General features: G+C 42.0%; 1 protein-coding gene across 1 annotated transcript; it reads left to right on the forward strand.

Moving 5' to 3' along the window:
- The first annotated feature begins 8,786 nt into the window (after positions 1 to 8,786).
- Positions 8,787 to 18,033, forward strand: sdr42e2 (short chain dehydrogenase/reductase family 42E, member 2). Its single transcript, XM_034592144.1, has 12 exons — positions 8,787 to 8,902; positions 9,728 to 10,172; positions 11,094 to 11,189; positions 11,978 to 12,035; positions 12,373 to 12,491; positions 12,579 to 12,654; positions 14,054 to 14,136; positions 14,778 to 14,915; positions 15,182 to 15,247; positions 15,761 to 15,824; positions 15,929 to 16,002; positions 17,635 to 18,033. Exons 2-12 carry the CDS (start codon positions 9,735 to 9,737, stop codon positions 17,887 to 17,889), a joined length of 1,467 nt encoding a protein of 488 aa, XP_034448035.1. The 5' UTR covers positions 8,787 to 8,902; positions 9,728 to 9,734; the 3' UTR covers positions 17,890 to 18,033.
- The last annotated feature ends 523 nt before the right edge of the window (positions 18,034 to 18,556 follow it).

Genomic DNA, 18,556 nt, shown 5'->3' on the forward strand with positions numbered 1-18,556 from the left:
CTGAGGAACACACTGAGTTTTCTGTATCCTGCTGTGCAAAGATGCTTGTTTCTTTATCTGAAGTTAACAATGCCACCAACAGATGGTGATTGGCTGTCTGAAAGGGAAAGTCTCTCGTGTTCTGAACATTAAAAGATCTGAGCGTTGTAAACATTACATAATAGATCAGCTCCAATAACAATTAATGCCTGTAACAACACAAGCTTCGGGTTCAGCGTTTATTGTTTCCTCTGTCGTCTAATCCGAGGGAGATAATAGATTTATCTGTAGCCTGACAGCCCTCTCTTTGTCCCCCGGACTCCGACAGCGATAGGCCAGGTGGGTCAGGGCAGGAGGAGGGGGTTTCAAGGGGAAGAGTGACCTGATGGGGAGCCATGAGCTGGCCAGCTGTCATAATACCTCAGTAATCATGCTGAAAGGCCCCGAAGACCCAAAGAGAAATGACACAGCATTTCCATGTCCTCTGGCTGCCTGCAGCAAAACTTTCAAAACATCTAATGGAAAATGACTTGAACCAAGAATAAATCTTGCTTAGAAAGGGGGGCCGCAGTTAAATTCGAATTCCAATGAGCCAAAAATACAGATTAACATATAAGAGGAAACCACAAAATACTTTATAATAACAGTTTCAGGGAAGTAGGAGAATTTCCTTGTTAGATGTGAGGATTGATATTTACATTTGCATTAGGTATAAAGCTGGAACCAGTATCTATCTACATTTCTGTTGTGTGATTATTAAACAAATCCTATACATGTTAATTAATGTGTTTTAGTTAATCGCCTCCCAACTTAAGTTCCAGGCTTAAGACATTACCAGATGAGCAAGTGTTTTCTATCTATTATCAATACCACTTATTCTCTGAGGGAGCTGGAGCCAATCCCAGTTGACAATTGACTGAAATATAAGAATTTCATCCTGCACGTGGTGGAGGAGGAAATATCAGGTGATCGGCAAATCAATAGACATAAGGTTGATCTCCGGAGACCATTAATAGTGTGTAGGTCTGCAAAGGCCCAACAGTCTTCTTATAAAACCATATTTGAGTATACTAGATACCAAATTGCACACACTCATAAATATCAGACCTCAAGATCTATGAATTCTTCTCTGAGAAGTCAAGGAAAATGTTGAAAGTTGCCCAATCTCACAATGTTAAAGAAAGTGAAAATGAATTCCTGGAGCCGCCCCCTGATTCTGATTTGATTTAAAATGGAATGGGTTCTTCCCTGATCCAAATCGCATCCTTCCTACCAAGCTTCATGGTAATTTGTCTAGTAACTGTTGTGTAATCCTGACAGACAAACGAGCGCAGATGGAAACACAATCTTCTTGGAGGAGGTAATTGTGGAGATAATTCGCTCAGGACCAAAAGTCGTGGACAGATCAACATAAAAACACGTGAACAATCTCATCCTCACTCTCCTTTTACATCTTTCCTCCTATTGTTCCCTCCTCTTTGGTCCTCGGCAGCTCTCCTCCACACTGTAGCTGCCTGCAGCAGTGTAGCTATCATGAAAAGACCTCAGGGTCATAAACAATAACTGCTGAATGGGGACAGAATGTATTTTTTGTGCCAGTGAATATGAATGATTGATGTGGTCCTGGTTTGAGTGAATAGACTCCGGTCACAGCTTCCCTTTAGTCTGGAGAGAAGCTCAACCAAGAGGCGCTTTGAGCTGCTGTTGTTTTTTATTGTTGTGTGAGGTGTGAGTGCGGTCAGGGGCGACTGGAGGACGTTGCAGTCACTGTGATGATACAAGAGGCGAATGAATTCTTACTTTCATGCAATTACACACTCTGTTGTTTCTTTTAAATTTTCTCATTTCTTATTTTGAGCTGCAGAAAAATACATATTTGAAACAAGAAGCTGTTCACGTCCATGTTGTCCCCCGTCCTCCGATGGCCACCAGGAGCATCAGGGCAGCTACTCGGCTGATTGGGCTCCCAAGCAATGGATTTTAAAGGTGAGTTGCCAGATATCGATCGCCTGCGAGCCTCTGACCTCAGCAGGAGCAGCCTTATGGAGTAAAGCTGTTGGTCAGATTCTGCTACAGTATTATCTGCGCTGCTGTGCTGCTTTCTGTCTGGGCTTTTTGTGAGAGAGATTGTGTCTTAGGTATTTTGAAAAGCAAAAAAAAAAAAAGCCAGGAGGAAGCGGAAATAATAAACTGTGGACAAAGTTAAATGGGCCTCGGGTCTGTGCAGGAAGTAAAGTGGCTGTGGAACCATGAGATCACAGCCATCAACATTCAATAGCATCTGTTCACCAAAGATATTGAAATCAGGCAAATTGTGACATTTTTAAATAATAAACAATGTGATCTGCAGATGAATTTAACTTCAGACCGCTCTGTTGGTTTTGGAGAATACATTTTGTTCATTTGTTTCTCACCTAGATTCCATTATATCCTCATACCCAGCTTTTTTCTCCCTCCAAATACTTGGTCGACTGTACACCGGCAGGGGAGATTTCCCCCTCCCCTCTCATTGTTTGTCCTTGAAGCAGCAGCATCATCTTTGCACCCCCCCCCCCCCCCCTCCAATTTCATCCTCTGTGGAATGATGCAGCTTGTCCGTTCATTTCTTTCTCCTATATCTCCGAGAGAGATTAAGCTGAGCTGATTTGGTCTGCGGAGGAAGGAGGCAGGTATAAGACCAAATCAGCTGACAGGTTTCAAGTTCAAATTTCGAAATCCATCAGACACGCTGACATTGTTTCGGACATTCAGCTACTGGAGGATTTTAGAAGAAGAGCATCAACTGAACAGATTCGTCCCATTCCCAAATATGTGCTACTGCTTTGAGAGGAGTGTGGGATTGAGTCAAAATGAGTGTATCGTACAGTAAGGAAATAATCTTGTGTTGTGTCCAGTGAGCAGGGTCAGTGATCTATGATACCAAACAACCACACAACTGCAACATCCCTGGTTCTACTCCTGCAGGCGACTTCCCTGCATGTCAGCCTCCTTTCTCTCCCATTGTTTCCCTCCTACGACGTCTAATACAGGCAAGATGCTAAAATAACAAGAAACAGAACTGAAACCATGGAGAGTAACTTCATATGGGGCCTAGTTACCAGAACATTATTAAATAGAAATAATATAGAAATGGATAAACCAAAGTGAATCAATGCATCTACACCCTGATCACCTTCTCCTTTTGGAAAATTATAGTCTGCCTCAGCGACTCTATTTCTATTCCTATCTTTTGAGTGAGTGAGTGAGTGAGTGAGTGAGTGAGTGAGTGAGTGTGTGTGTGTGTGTGTGTGTGTGTGAGTGAGTGAGTGAGTGAGTGAGTGAGTGAGTGAGTGAGTGAGTGAGTGAGTGAGTGTGTGTGTGTGTGTGTGTGTGTGTGAGTGAGTGAGTGAGTGAGTGAGTGAGTGAGTGAGTGAGTGTGTGTGTGTGTGTGTGTGTGTGTGTGTGTGTGTGTGTGTGTGTGTGTGTGTGTGTGTGTGTGTGTGTGTGTGTGTGTGTGTGTGTGAGAGAGCTGACACAGCACTGTGCAGATGGGTCCGACTATGTAAGACTAATAAAACTCCAACACTCCCACAGTTTCTAGCACATCAGCCTCTGGTGTTTGAAAACTAATGGCACCCACACACACACACACTTGTTTCTTTTTTTAGCTCAGGGTCTGTCAGCTGGTCCCTCGCATCGGTCCAGACTAAAATACCTCAAGTGCTGTTGAATAAATTACCTGAAAGACATGCAAAGACTTGCTAAACTAGGAATTGCTACCTTCTTTTATTGTACTTTATACTTCTGTGGATTTATGTACCAGAAATTCATGACCCCTCAGATTTGTCCTGTGACCCACAGGCTGAGAGCCATTGGACTACGCCTGACATCATCCACCCAACCCGGCCTGCGACACAGAAACCCATGTCACAGGATGCCGATGATAATCTTTATATTCTTAAAGTACATTTTACTGGTAATTATTTATCCTTGAGTAACATTTTAAACCCAGTCATTTGTTATGTAGGTTTTTTATGGGTTAAAAATGTGAATACATCTTCCTCCACTGCTGTATTCTTAGGTTTCAGCCACTTGCTGATTTTGCCCCAACACAGTTTCCTTGTCAAAAGGCAGTAACTAAGGGTCTAATCACCATGAAGCAGTTTAAAACATACTCTTCCATCTTAATAAATAAAATCATTTCACCGCCTCGGCTCTCATCTCTTTGCACCGTGCAGCCTCTCCCTTCTCTCAGCGTCTCACTTTATCTCACTCGTGCTTTGAGGAGGTTATACATAAATTCAGGCTAATTGATTTAGCTTCAAATCCTCTCATCCTCCAAGCTGCCTTTTTCTCCCCCTGACCTCCTGCTTCCGAACACGAGCGTGGAATGAGATGACTCATCCACTTCAATTAGTCATTTCAACCAAAAACTAAAAACAACTGCCAACATATCTCATTTTATTTCTTTATGTAAAGACTTTCACTGGATAGTGTCAGAGGCAGAGATGTTGGGTGATTGCACTTTTCTTGTATAACGTGACAAGTTTAAAGCACAATAGTCTCTGATGACATAATTACACAGCGTGCATCACTGACTCTGTGACAGCAGGTTTTAGATTGTGTACACTCGATGTGTAAAGGTAATTTGTCACATTTTCTAGATTTTTCCTGGTTATTTATCTTTCTTTGTCAGTTAATCTGCAGCATACAGTTGGTATTTGAGTTTCACTCACAAGCCGTGTCTGTTTTCTCTCCTTCTGTCAGGTTGGATTTCAGCGTGACACTTTGTGAAAATAGACAGATCCTTTACCTCACAATACCTTCCACCCACCTGGGACTGAGGCTCTGTGCATGTAGATTTCCTGCCTGCAAACTGTTGTATGGGTTTGAGTGTGTGTGTGTGTGTGACAGCTCTTTCTTTGTCACTGTGGTTTCCCCTCCCTCACCATATTTCCTCGAGAGCTGCTGTGAATCCTCTCAACCGTCAGAGTCACACTTCACACGTTTCCTCTGCTAAACTCACAACTCCAATTATTTTCACCTCATCTGCCCGATTGTATTTCTGTTTCTGCCTCATTTTCTCAGCAACATAACATCATGATGAAAAAGGATTTTAACACACAATTAAATCTACCCACTAATTTCACAAATGTCTGAATCTCCCTTTGTATGTCACTTTAATATCTCACAAACGGTTCCTCTTATTGGCTTCACCCTTGGCATATGTATTGCTAATGGCCCAGGGAAGTGCAGGGCCAAATTGTTTGTGCGATCTGGATACGTGATATCTTCTATTTTGATAACTTTTAATAAACAAGAGGCCAGAGATCTGACTTCGCATGCTAACGGTGAGTCCACGGGCCGAGTTGAACATATCTTCTTCTACGTCCTCGGATAAACTCATTATTTCTATTTCACTATGTTGGACTGACACAGATATTCTCAGGTATCACACAGGTGCTGATCTCTGCCATGGCAACAACATTCATAGAATCACTTCCTCTTTAGCAAGTTGTCTTCAAAGTAAAAGCACAATGTTTTGCTGCTGTAAAGCTCTGTAGCGAGATGAACTGTGACCTCTGAATTATCCGACATGCAATGTATGACAATATAACAGCGGATAATAATCATTCAAACTTATATCCAAACCACACACATGAACAGTAATAAAGCTAATTCAATTTCGTTATAGGAAAAACTGTAAAATCTTTACTGCAGATAAACCAGGTAGGATGAACACAAAGTTTTCTAACTTCAATCTGCACCATAGACTGTTTATAAAAAGCTGTGCACACAACGTCTGGCACACAAACAGTAAAAAGTGACAGTTTATTGTAGAATAGTTTGAGGAGGACTCACTAATAAAAAGGAAACCGCACCAGTAAGTCAAATTCAAATTCAAATGCAGTCGTCTGGCGCCTCCTGCTGCCCAATGAATGAACACATGGCGTTTTCTTGCCAGTTTTCATTTCAGCCTGTCAGCTTTGATGCAAAGCAAATATAAAGAAATAAACATTTTCTTTACTCTTAACAGATACATTGAGAGTAATATGTATTTATTACTGATATTATTGAGCATGTGCATTTCCGTGCATATCTAAATAAAAATCTGGATCTAGTGTGATGTATGAATGTTTATGCACATTTGAATGGAATTATTCCTTTGAAGATTGCTTTCCTTTAAAAAAAAAAAAAAGATCTTCTTTTTGGTTTGCACATTATCAAAAACTCAAACCTATTGTTGATCCTCATGCAAATGCATTTTGTCTAATTCTAAGCTTAAAATAGTCTCCAGCACATTTTCCATCTTTCATGTCATGTATCTGTGATCGCTGCAGCAGCTCAGGTTGCACCCCCTCCCTTTTCACTTCACAGGGGCTTCTGGGAGTTGCTGTCCATCCTGTTTATGTTGAGTCTTTGACTGCTGGGGAGGTCTGGCTCTGCCGCAGCTCTCCTCCTTCCCCTCACCTCTGCAGCAGGTCAGACGAGGTAATGGCTCCTTGATGAAAGTGATTGATGGGTGTGCTGGGGCTGCATTTAATCAGAGAGTAACTCAACCCTTTTATCGCAGCCAGTGCTGAAATAACACATGAGCAGCAGAGGAAATACGGCAGCGGGTCAGGACTGGTTGTTGTTTTTGGCCAAGCATTGTGTGAATTATATTAACAAACTCACACGCTGCATTGTAAGAGTGTGTGCGAAGAGTAAGTGTATGGATATCTGACGTGAAACTGAGACATTGTGAGTTTTCTCCTCTTGACCCCTGAGACCCACCTTGTGACCTCTGGGAGGGATTCTGAAAAAAAGCAATGACACTCTGACGTATTAGAGTTGGTGATCAGGAAAGAGAGGTGGCAGGTCGATGTCGAGCACAAGATTGGAACAAGCTCAAATGGATGATGGACCAAAATCCAACAGAGCCTGGTAGCCGTGGGTCAGGAGGTAGAGAGGGTGTTCCACGAAGCAGAAGATTGCTGTTTCAATCCCCAGCATCTCGAGTTTGTATTCCGAAGTGTCCTTGGGCAAGATGCTGAATCCTACATTGCCCCTGATCGCTGTGCATGAATGTGATGTGCACTGTATAATGCTTTGAGTGGTTGATAGGCCTGAAAAAGATCCATATAAACACAATCCAATTACCATCTGTGCAAAAGAAAAATGCATGGGATAATGCATGGGACATTTGCTATCTCTAGCTCTGCAGCATTGTTTTTAAAAACTGTGTATGTTGAGGTGCAATGGTTTGCACTGTCACTGTTTCAATCCCGGGTTCAACTGGAGCCTTTTCGGTGTGGAGTTCGTATGTTGTGGGGGTTTGCTCCAGGTACTCCTCCCAGGCTTCCTCCCACGGCCCTGTGATGAGTCAGCGAACTGTCCAGGGTTTGCAGATGATGCAACATTGTTCACCTTTAGAGGCGTAATCAGGAGTCTGTAATTGATTTCCAAAGAGTGCTACATAACATGTTTAGCGTTAGCATAGGTCAAATGGTTAAAAGACATGGCACCAGCTACCCACATTATTTTACTTTTCTTTTTTTTAATAAATTTACTTCCAGAACACACCAAACAGGTATAATTGTAAACTGAAGTGAATAAACACATCACACACTTGTCCGGTAAAAGAGGGGAATACAATTTTTTCTTAAGTGCCGTTTTATTGCTTTTTTATGCGTGAGCTCAGTCATTTGGCAGCTGCTCAACAACCCCCCCCTTTTAATTAGGAGCAGTGCATTTAAGTGTGGGCTCGGGTTTGGCAGTCTGTCTGCTGTCAGCTAAATAAAACATGAAGCGTCTATTTCTGTCTTCTCCCAAAAACACTGAGGAAGTGAGTTCTCCTGTTAACCTGCCTGGTTTCTTGCCAAAGACACATCTGTTACTTCATTTGATGTCTGAGCTTTGATTACTGACCCCGTGGACACCTTTTCTATGTGAAATTGTACGATAAATCCATAAATACATCACAGTGTTCCTGCAGTTATAGAGCCAAAGTTATTGCATAATTGCAAATTGGTTTAATGACCAGCTCGGCCTGAGACTGGCTGAAAGCAGCAAATAAAAAAAGCAGAAACAACATCCTCCGAGATGATAAGAAATGAGATGCATTAAATTATTTATTTATTTTTCGACTTTGACTTGATTACACTGATAAGACTTTATGGTGAACAAATCAATATTTTTGGTTCAAGTAGTAAATATTATATACGATTTAAAAAAGAAATATTCAGTGTAACAACTGTGCTCTGAAGCAATTTTGTGACAACTTCAGACTTGATTGCTTATGAAAACTTATGAAGACTGTGAAATCCACAAGCATTTCTCATGTTAGCCATGTGGTCGTCAGTAAAATCATCATAAAACCTTTATAAAAGATGTTCATTAATGATCATATATGTTATACTTTACATTTACAACTTGTGTTTGATTAAAAACTTCTCACATTTCACTCAAAATCATCTCAAATAGCCTTTTAAAACTGTTTTATTTTAAATGCAATTTAAGTGTTTGGTGCAACCTAATCCAAGTCCTGTATTTGTTGTGACAGTGGATTAAATATTAAGCAAAAAATAAAAAGTGCCACAGGGGAACTTATTTATACCAAATGAAAATGATTAAAAAAACCAGTTTCCATATGGACGGCAGTGGGTGGGGGGGCTGTTCAGGGGCGTATATAGGTATATAGGAGTCGTCGAGGAGCTGCACAAAGAGGAGCTGCGCAAAGTGGAGCTGCGCAAAGAGGAGCTGCGCAAAGAGGAGCTGCGCAAAGAGGAGCTGCGCGTTGCGTCCACACATTACGGTGCTCAGGTGAGCGCAGGTGATTGACAGGTGAGGGAGGCGACGCACCGGGAGGAACCACGAGCGCAGAGGGAACCTTCAGACCGGATTATTCCACCAGCCGGCTGCTACAGGTGTGCACGTGAGAGGCCCATAGGACAATATTAAGGTAAGTAAATTAAATAAAAGTTTTAATTTGGCCTCAGGGGAGTAGAAAGCAGATATGACACGTGATGGTGACCAGATCCTCGCATCGTTTATTCATCACTTCGACTCCTAATTGTCGCTTCAGCTCATTTATCTAAAAATACAAAAAGAGATCCTGCTTGAGCACAATGTATTTAGTTGTCATAGTGGCTCATGATGAATTCAGCCTCACAATGGAGTGAATACTGATTCATGATATATCATTACCAAGTTGTGCATGAGGATAAAGTGACATATGCACAAGGCAGTTTTATTCAAAAAGCACGTTTCATACTCAGAGTCAGATTCAATGTGCTGTACAAGGACATTAAAAACAACACAGGGACAAAATCACAATAAAGTGATTTAAATTCAGAGAGCGCAGTTTGAAACAAATCTTAAGAGAATAAAAGAGGTAAAAGGAATAAAAAGGATAAATCTGTGTGAGAATTTTGAAAATAGGTTGAAAGAAAAAATTGAATATAATGGTATGTCCTTGTGGAACAGCTTAGTTAAAGGTAGTGTTGAATAAAAAATGTTTTATGGATGGAGCATTGTTGGCTCCAGCATTGTGCTGATAACAGCTATTCACGATAAGATAAGATACAGAACATTTTTTGAAATGATAGTGGAGATCCTAAAAGTGTATTAAGTTTTCCCTCAGCATAAACATCACATACTGTATTTTCAACAAAGAGCTGGAACAAGCTGAGACAGAATATGAGGCTTCTTTGCACAGGTCAAATTTTAATGATACAGGGTATCTAAAACAATAAATAATCGATATTTTCCTCCTTCCACCCATCAGGACTTCCATGGAGCTGTGTGGACCCACCGTGAGTGACAGTGGAGGCTCTCTGTGCCAGGTGAAGCAGCTTCCCTGTCACAGCGCCCCCCTCTGTCGCCTGCAGGCCAGCGCACACCACTTGCACAACCTCCCCCACCTCGCCCAGCAGCCGTGGGTCAACCACCTGACCCCGGCCAACGTCTCCAGCCCGGCTGGGGCAATCCGACAACGGGTAAATGGAGCAACGTCGGCAAGCTGCGGCAGCCCAGATTGTGCGGCCCCCAGGCTGGGAGAGGAGGCGGCGATGGCCCGGGGTGTCTCCATGGGCAAGGTGTTGGTGACGGGGGGAGGAGGGTACTTTGGCTTCCGGCTGGGGAGGGAGCTGGTCCTCCAGGGGATGTCGGTGATCCTCCTGGACATGAACAAGCCCCTCTGTGATGTCCCTGATGGAGCCGTATTCTATCAGGTATGGGGGAGTGTAAATGGACATTATCTCTATTTTTTCCCTGCATTTCACATTCCACAATAACTATACACCCACACTAAATGATTCAGTACAAGCCAAGACTCAATTACAGTCAAATCAAAATAGGATACGATATGAAACATACACTAAGATACGATACAGTATAATATGCTAATCTAATAGGAGATCATTAATATTTACTCATCACATCTTTCTTAGAATCCTTCAAGGAAATAGGGAAGAATCTCACTTATATTTCCATTTTAAAATCTTGATTTATTTTGCTTTTATACGTCGTAATAGTTTTCAATAGGACTCTAGACGTCAAAAGCCCTTTTAGACATTTCCTCTGGTCCTTTTATTTTAATATTTAACTTTGCAAATGATGAAAACTCAAACGGAAATCAACTCATATTCTTTCCCTCATTTTAAATGTGAAAAAACATATATTTTCTCTCGTGGTTTTAATCGTTCACAGCAACACAGTCCGTTTTTACTTCCAGGTTTAAGTTACTTAAAATACACATTACAATAGTTAACACCGTTCCACACAGACTTGAAAATCAACTCTAGCGTTTCCTTGCATCAGCCGGCGTTGGTGTGTCTCCCTGGTTAGTCTGCGTTCCGGCTGGAAACAGACACAGGTGAGTGATCCGACTCAGAGTGCCAGCTGCTGACTGAGTCACAGAGGGTGGAGACATGATTCAGGTTTCACCTGCAGGCCCCATGCCACACTTACCTTAATTGTCCTGTCCCTTCACGAGAGAGTTATTCTCATCACCGCATGTAAACTGCAGAGCTCCCAACCTGTCTACTGCTACTGTTTGACTATTGTCACTGTTGAAATCAAAGTCTTCTACTCCTGCTTGCAGAGTTGTTGTTGATGAACTGCAGGTAATTCTTCTTCTCTCTTTCTTACAGAGTGACATCAGAGACTATCCCTCCCTTTACAAAGTGTGTGAAGGTGTCGACTGTATATTCCACACAGCGTCTTATGGCATGTCCGGACCAGAACAGGTGACTTCCCCTCAAGTCTTCTTCAGCTTCTTCTTACACTTAATCATTTAAACAAAAGTCAAAGAAAAAGACTCTTTCATAGAATAATAAAGTGCTGCCGGTTTGACTGCAGGAATAATTCACTGAAGCTGTAATTTAAAAAAAAATGCCCAATGTCTATCTGCTATCAATTTTCATTTTCTTTATTTCATCGATGCAGCGCAAACAGAGCTTATGTCTGTTATCGACCACGCCTTCTTCTCTCTTGTCAAAACCTGGCATCTCCTGTACATTACCCACAATGCAAACCTTTTCCCTGATGTCTAGCGAGTGGCTAATGCATCTTCGACCCACTTCTTTCTAACTCCACAACTCCAGATTTTACATTTCCTCTTCCTCGAACTTGTAGTTTTTATCGTCGGCCGACACGTGACATGACAGTGGATTAGTTTTTGTGCAGCTCAAGGCACAAGAGGCTTCAATCCACCTTTTTTCACTTCAAGGTTGTACTCTTTAAAACCTTGAATGTTTTGATTTTGTTGTCAAGTGTGAAAAAAATACCGTGAGGGGGACGAAACCTCCCTGAAACCCTCTGTGCTTTGCCAATTCTCAATGAAATCAATCCCACCTCACTACCTGGTTATCTCCCCCATTTCTCCCCGTTCGCCACAACCTGTCAAGGCAGATGAGTTTCCTTCTGTTAAATGGGATTTTTTTTTCTCCCCACAGTCGCCGAGTGTCATGTTAATACATCCGCCAAGGAAAGTACTGTAGGTGAGAAGTAACTCTGTCTTTCTCTTTGTCTCCAGCTGAAGAAAGAGCAGGTGGAGTCAGTCAACGTTGGAGGAACTAATAATGTTATCAATGGTAGGATCACCAACACCAGCCGCTTCATATTTCACGGCAATAAATCTACCCATTGATTTCTGAACATAATTTAGACACTAAACATATTCATCAATATCCCGTCGTAACGTGATTCCAATGTAAATCATGGGCGACAAAATACACAGTTCTCCTTCTGTATTCCAGCAATTATCTGAACTTATAACGAGGCTTCAACAGTCAAATTATTGTTTTTATTGTATATGAATAAGTTTTCTTATTTTCTTATTTTAACTCTTCATACCCTTGATGTAAAGATCTTTTTCTATAGCAGTGTTACGTGGATATTGTTGGTACAGTGTGGTTTTCTCTCTCTCAGTGTGTAAGGAGAGGAGCATTCCCCGGCTGGTGTACACCAGTACCATCAACGTGGTGTTTGCTGGGAAGCCAATTGAGGATGGTGATGAGGAGTCGGTGCCGTATGTGGCCCCCGACGTGGTGGGTGAAAATGAAACAGGATCAAGTTATTTAAAATGTGGCCTCCACTGATTTAAAGAGGGGATTCACTGTTTCTCTCTGTTCCAGCACATTGACCACTACTCCAGGACTAAAGCCATCGCAGAGCAGATGGTGCTCTCAGCCAACGGATGCTCCCTGAAAGGTGTGAAACCATCAGTGTGTGTAGTGACAGGACGACACTAAAGGAATCCAATCGGAGGAGATTCCATCCCCGTCTTTTCTTTCCTGAGTAAAAATGTTCTTGCGTTTGTTTGAAATAGCGACGGTGAGAAACTGAGGCAGTGGGTAACCATGGAAACTCAGAGTACAATCCATTACAACAGTGACACAGGTTTAAATTTAGAGCTGGACTAAACAGAAACACACACACATGCATGCACACACACACACACACAGAGCCATCATTGCATTATGATGTGTTTTACATTCGACGGTGTGCTTTACATGAACAGGTGTAACCCTATCAGTGGAAGGGGACAAATTTCATTTACTCGATTAATGTGTAACTTTATTTGGTTTTACACTATTTTATAGTTTCTAATTACTTTGCATAGAAAACACATGAGAATTAAAAACATGAGGCTCCTTGCTGCATATTTTAGATGTGACTGAGTGATGTTTGCATTTAAATACAAGGCTGTAAGAGCAACAATCATGCAATATTTCAAAAAAGTTAAACTTTTATAAAATGATACAAAGTTATTTAAGTATTACTTAGTGTTTTTAGTTTTTGTTGTTCTTCTTAGTTTTTTTTATTTGCCAACTTAATATTTCCCTTGTCAACAATCAAATAATGTAATACATCATGAAATGCAGTACCACTGACAGAGGCTGTAAAGAATGCCAGAATACAACAACATTTACTTTAACACTTCCTGGTTATTTAGCTGACGTTACATCTGTTCTGTTTCCCAGACGTGTGAAGGCAGGTCTGTTACCTGTGTGGTGAATTAGCAGAATGTGAAACATGTGAAAGAGCTTTCATTTTAGCAGTTAGCTTCCCCGATGCATGTGTACACGTATTAACTTCACTGAGTAGTTTGTGTTTACATCTGCATTAGTTTGTCTGTTAGTTAGCAGCATTACACAAAAACTACAGGAAGAATTCATTTGATTTTAGGGGGGGATCTGCGATAGGGTGGATCCAGGAATTTCTTGTCACTTTCTTCAACTCTGTGAGATATAGTGTTTTGGGACCAATTTCCCAGGGAATAATTCATGGATATGGATGAAACATTAAAGGAACTGATCTGTGAGCATGTACAAGTTTCTTGATTGAATTCAAGGGGACTGTGGCGGAGGTATTCGCTCTGCTGAGTGCTCTGCCAGGACACTTATGAACATGATACACAATGGAAAAGAACTCACAGCATCAGAGAGGAAACCACCTGAGCCTGTCTTTGCTTAAACTATAATTATTGATGCTGACCCCTGTCAACATTTTGGCCTAATTTCCCTCCACTGATGATATTGCCTCATGTTTCAGAAGATTTGTAATCTTCATAATCGTTTGGTGAAGTTTATTTTTCTGTCCTGTGAAGGTGGTGAGCTGCTGCAGACCTGTGTCCTGCGACCCTGTGGCATCTATGGACCGGAGGAGAGGAGACATCTCCACAGAGTGATGGTGAGGGACTCAAACAAAACACGTCTTTATTGTGTACTGATACAAAGATGAATTCCTTTTGCGTTGGCGCTGAAAAAAAAACGCACATCTTGTGTCAGTGTCTGAAGCCTCCCTGGTCCAGCCTGAAGTGTTTACATTATTAATAAATCTCTCGGGCGTCTAGTTACAACCACATTTTTTTCCAGTCTTTCCTGTACGTGGCAGAGGTGCTGAGTTTATTGTCGGCCGGTGTTTCGATTTCTAAATGTCTTCCCAATGTGTCCTTGGACAAGATACTGACCCCCACATGTTTGCATAGTGGCAGCCAAACAACAAAAAAAGCCAAATGTTGTAAAACGCCTCTGGCAATTGTCATTGGATTAACCCCCTGCTCCAAAATTTAGTGTGTTCTTCCTTGACCCAAACCGCCTCCTTGCACCAAGTTTCATGATAATCCGCACAGTAGTTTTTGTGTAATCCTGCTGAATAACAGACAAACAAACACAGATGAAAACGTACCAAAAAAAAACACATTAGGCCATGATGGAATTATGATGAAAGGTAATAATCGGGAGTAATGTGGTTTGTGAAAACTCACCAGAAAACAGCACAAGAAAATCAATCTGTCCAATTGCTCCCACTCATCTCTCTCTTTCACTCAGGTGAACGTGGAGCGTCGGTTGTTCAGTTTCCGCTTCGGGGACCCACAGGCCAGGATGAACTGGGTCCACGTCGACAACCTGGTGCTGGCCCACACGCTGGCGGCCGAGGCCCTCACACTGAAGAGGAGCTGTGTTGCTGTGAGTCTCATCGTCCACCGGAGGACAAACACCCACACATTCATGTGATCGGAAAACGTTTAAACCACACAGAATTACTCCTAAAAGTTTTCATCTCATCCCTTTCTCACTTGAAAACATGTTAAATTTAAGTGAATGACGCCACATGAAAGATGAGTAATGGGTTTTTTTCTTGTACAAGAATGGAGAACAACAATGGCGTCAACTATACAATCACTTTCATGCAATCTTTTGTCTTTAACTCATTCATTTCTGCTCCTCTGCAGAGTGGACAGGCCTATTTCATTAATGACGGAGTCTCAGTGAACCTGTTTGAGTGGCTGACACCTTTGGTGAGTTAAAGGAGGAGGATAGTGATCTTCTGTGTTTTCCTTATTGTCCACCAAATCACTTGCTCCTGGAAATACTCACTGGAACACCAAATGTGTATTCATCCGCAGCTGAAAGTAGTCCCCATCAAAATCGATACTCATGCATTCTGAGTAATGATTGCTACAAAACTACAGTGATCAGCTGTTTTAGAAAATACTGGTAACATGCTAGGCAGCCAAAAATTATATCAATATGAGAATTTCCATATCAGTTGCTAAACGATAAAACATCATTTTATTTTTAGTTTAAAGAACGATTTTTGCTCCCAAGTGAAGGTTGAGGGTTAAACGCCTCTTTATTGGCAGAGAAGGACACTTGCTAAACTGTGCATTGAACCTTTGTTGATCAAATTGATATTGTGATAATTACTGAAATTCTTTTATTGCCCAGCTCTAGTTTGCTGTGGTCTATGAAATGAAATTACAGTTTCCTTGAAATTGACTTCCTTTTATTTTATGTTGTTTCTTTTGCAGTTTGAAAAGCTGGGCTACAGCAGACCGTTGATAAATCTGCCAGTTTCACTGGTCTATTCAGCAGGTAGCCTGTGTTTCTTGTAGCTTTTCCTCACATGGTATTTGTTTGAAAAATTCAAAAATTTTGTACAATGACTAACTCCATGTATGTTTATCATCTATTTCCAGCCATCCTGGTGGAATACTTGCATGTCGTTCTGAGGCCGGTGATAAAAGTACCTCTCCTCTTTACCAGAAGTGAGGTAATGATGGAGATCCTGCCTTTTCTGCTCGAGAGCGTTTGTGTGTTTTTATCCTTTATTACCTCTCTCTCTCTCTCTCTCTCTCTCTCTCTCTCTCTCTCTCTCTCTCTCTCTCTCCCTCCCTCTCTCTCTCTCTCTCTCTCTCTCTCTCTCTCTCTCTCTCTCTCTCTCTCTCTCTCTCTCTCTCTCTCTCTCGCTCTGTGTGTGTGTGTGTGTGTGTGTGCGTGTGTGTGTGTGTGTGTGTGTGTGTGTGTGTGTGCGCGCGCACGCACGCGCGCATGTGTGTGCAGGCCTAGAGCTTGTGTCATAATCTAAAGCAGAAATAGGTTGTTACCCAGAAGGCTCTCTTCATTGTCTGCCCCTGAGTGAACGGTTTGAGATACATTATAGATGATGAAGATGTGACTCTGAGTTGCACATTGTGGAGCTGTGTGTGAACATATGCACGCGGGCCTAAAATAAAGTGCGTGTCTTGTGTGCTGCAGATTAGGTTACCTGCTCAATAATCAGTAGATTCTTGTTTAAGTCTCTCGGACGAGTATCCCCCCCCCCCCCCCCCCCCCCCCTCCCTTGTCTGCTGCAGCCTCTTATAAATTATGAAAAACCAAAGTGAGCGTTGAGTGGATGAAAATGAAATTGGAAAGTGGATGAGATAATGAAATTTCGAAGTCGTCATGGTCACTGGAATCCCTCTAAGAGCATTTGCTGGTCTGTAGCACTGTTAAAAGACATGATGATTACACTGCATCAGGCTGATGGTTTACGATGCATCTTAAGGAGCCGCCGTCGGGGCCTGTAGGCTCCTCATGAATGTGTGATGAGGCAGAAACCAAAGCTGAGTGCCGTGGGCCTTCACCTGGAGCTCATTCTCTCAGACAGCTGCTGGCTGGAGGATCGATGGTTGTCCTGTGAATAAAACATAAACTGCTGCGGGTCAGAACAGGAAGTTCAAGAACACGTTTTCAGGAAGTGACCTCAGTACAGGGGCTGTTTCCAAGGTGAGCCGAGTCGGGCAAACCTCTCGGCCGGGGCTCGAATGATCCTGTCAACTCTCAGGTTCTACCGTCGCGTGACATGCAGAGTAGTTTGTTTTTTCCTCTCCGCAAACGCACGTAGTTTCACATGTCAAACTAAAAGTGGAGAGCTGCAGCAGGGTTCACTACTCAATTAACCTGGAAGTGACCGATAAGCTTAAAGATAAGTCTGGTTATTCATATTATCAACAAACCCCATAAAAACATCAAAACCAACATTCTATCTATCTATCTATCTATCTATCTATCTATCTATCTGCGTTGCGCTGAGTTAATGACACTGATTCGTTCAGTGACCAGAGGGAGATAAAAATAGTCAGTGTGGATGATTGTCAGGTCAGACAGGACGGGCAGGACTCCGCAGTTTGTTTTTCTAAATGTGAAGTTCTACTGGAAGATCAATGTGCAAAAACTATACGCATGAGTCATACAGGGGAGGATGTGGGAGGATGAAGATCTTTGAGGAACTCTTTGTGTCTCACGGTGTCTGAACCATGAGCCTGACAGAGTGAACTTCAGCTCGGCCGTTTTTTTTGGGGCTCAAACTTCTCTGCGGCTGAGATACAACATATGATAAATGCCTCATCTTCCCCTCTAGGTGAGGACCATTGCTGTGAGCCACACCTTCAAGATCGACAAAGCCCACAGGGAGCTGGGTTACTGTCCGAAGCCGTACAGCCTGGAGGACTCCGTGGAGCAGTACCTGAAGTCCCAGCAGCCTCGCTCCACCTCACCTCTCCTCGACCTCTCCTGGAGCTCCCAGCTGCCCCGGCACCTTGTGCTGCTGCTGCTGATGATGATGGGTTTCACTCTGCTGCTGCTGGCGTTGTCCTGCTTACTCAATCAGAGCTGAACTGGTTATACTGCACTGGACATTCTGTGTATTCTGGCCATAGATGCAGTAAAATATGCCCTAGAATAATTTTCAGAATGTCCACTTATGTAATTTTATTTGAATTAAGTCAGTAAACTATCTCTTTCACCTTTTTGATGTTGGTATGTGTGTGTGTCTGATTTTAAAAAATGATGAATCCTTCAGCCTGCTGCAAAGTATTGATCCTGAGTTGTGTTGTCTTCGGTTGAAGTTACTATGATTTCATTAAAAAGAAAACATTTGTATTACAAATATTACATTGTTGATTGTGTGTATTTACATGTTGCAAGATACGTTATGATTCTATGATAAAGATGTGTTCAGATTAATTTTCCGCATCTTTAGAGTTTGATTGATATTTATCTGTTCATTTTGTAACATTTTTGGAAATAAAAGCATTGACAATGAATGACAATGAGCATTTTGCATTTATAATCAGCAACGAGTTCTACTACTGAAGTTCTGCTGAAATAAAAAATGATTTTGGTCTGTGGTTGAAAATCTAAATATATAACATAAATATGAAGAGCTGGGCAACTTAGTGTGGGATGTTTGAGGATGAGTCTGTGATTTAAAGAAGTTTAAAGACGAGTTTTTGTGCATATTCTGCCAAAAGGGGGCGCACTTGCATCGCTAATGATTCAGC

This window comes from Hippoglossus hippoglossus, chromosome 8 (assembly GCF_009819705.1).
Source record: "Hippoglossus hippoglossus isolate fHipHip1 chromosome 8, fHipHip1.pri, whole genome shotgun sequence".
NCBI classification, from domain to species: Eukaryota; Metazoa; Chordata; class Actinopteri; order Pleuronectiformes; family Pleuronectidae; genus Hippoglossus; species Hippoglossus hippoglossus.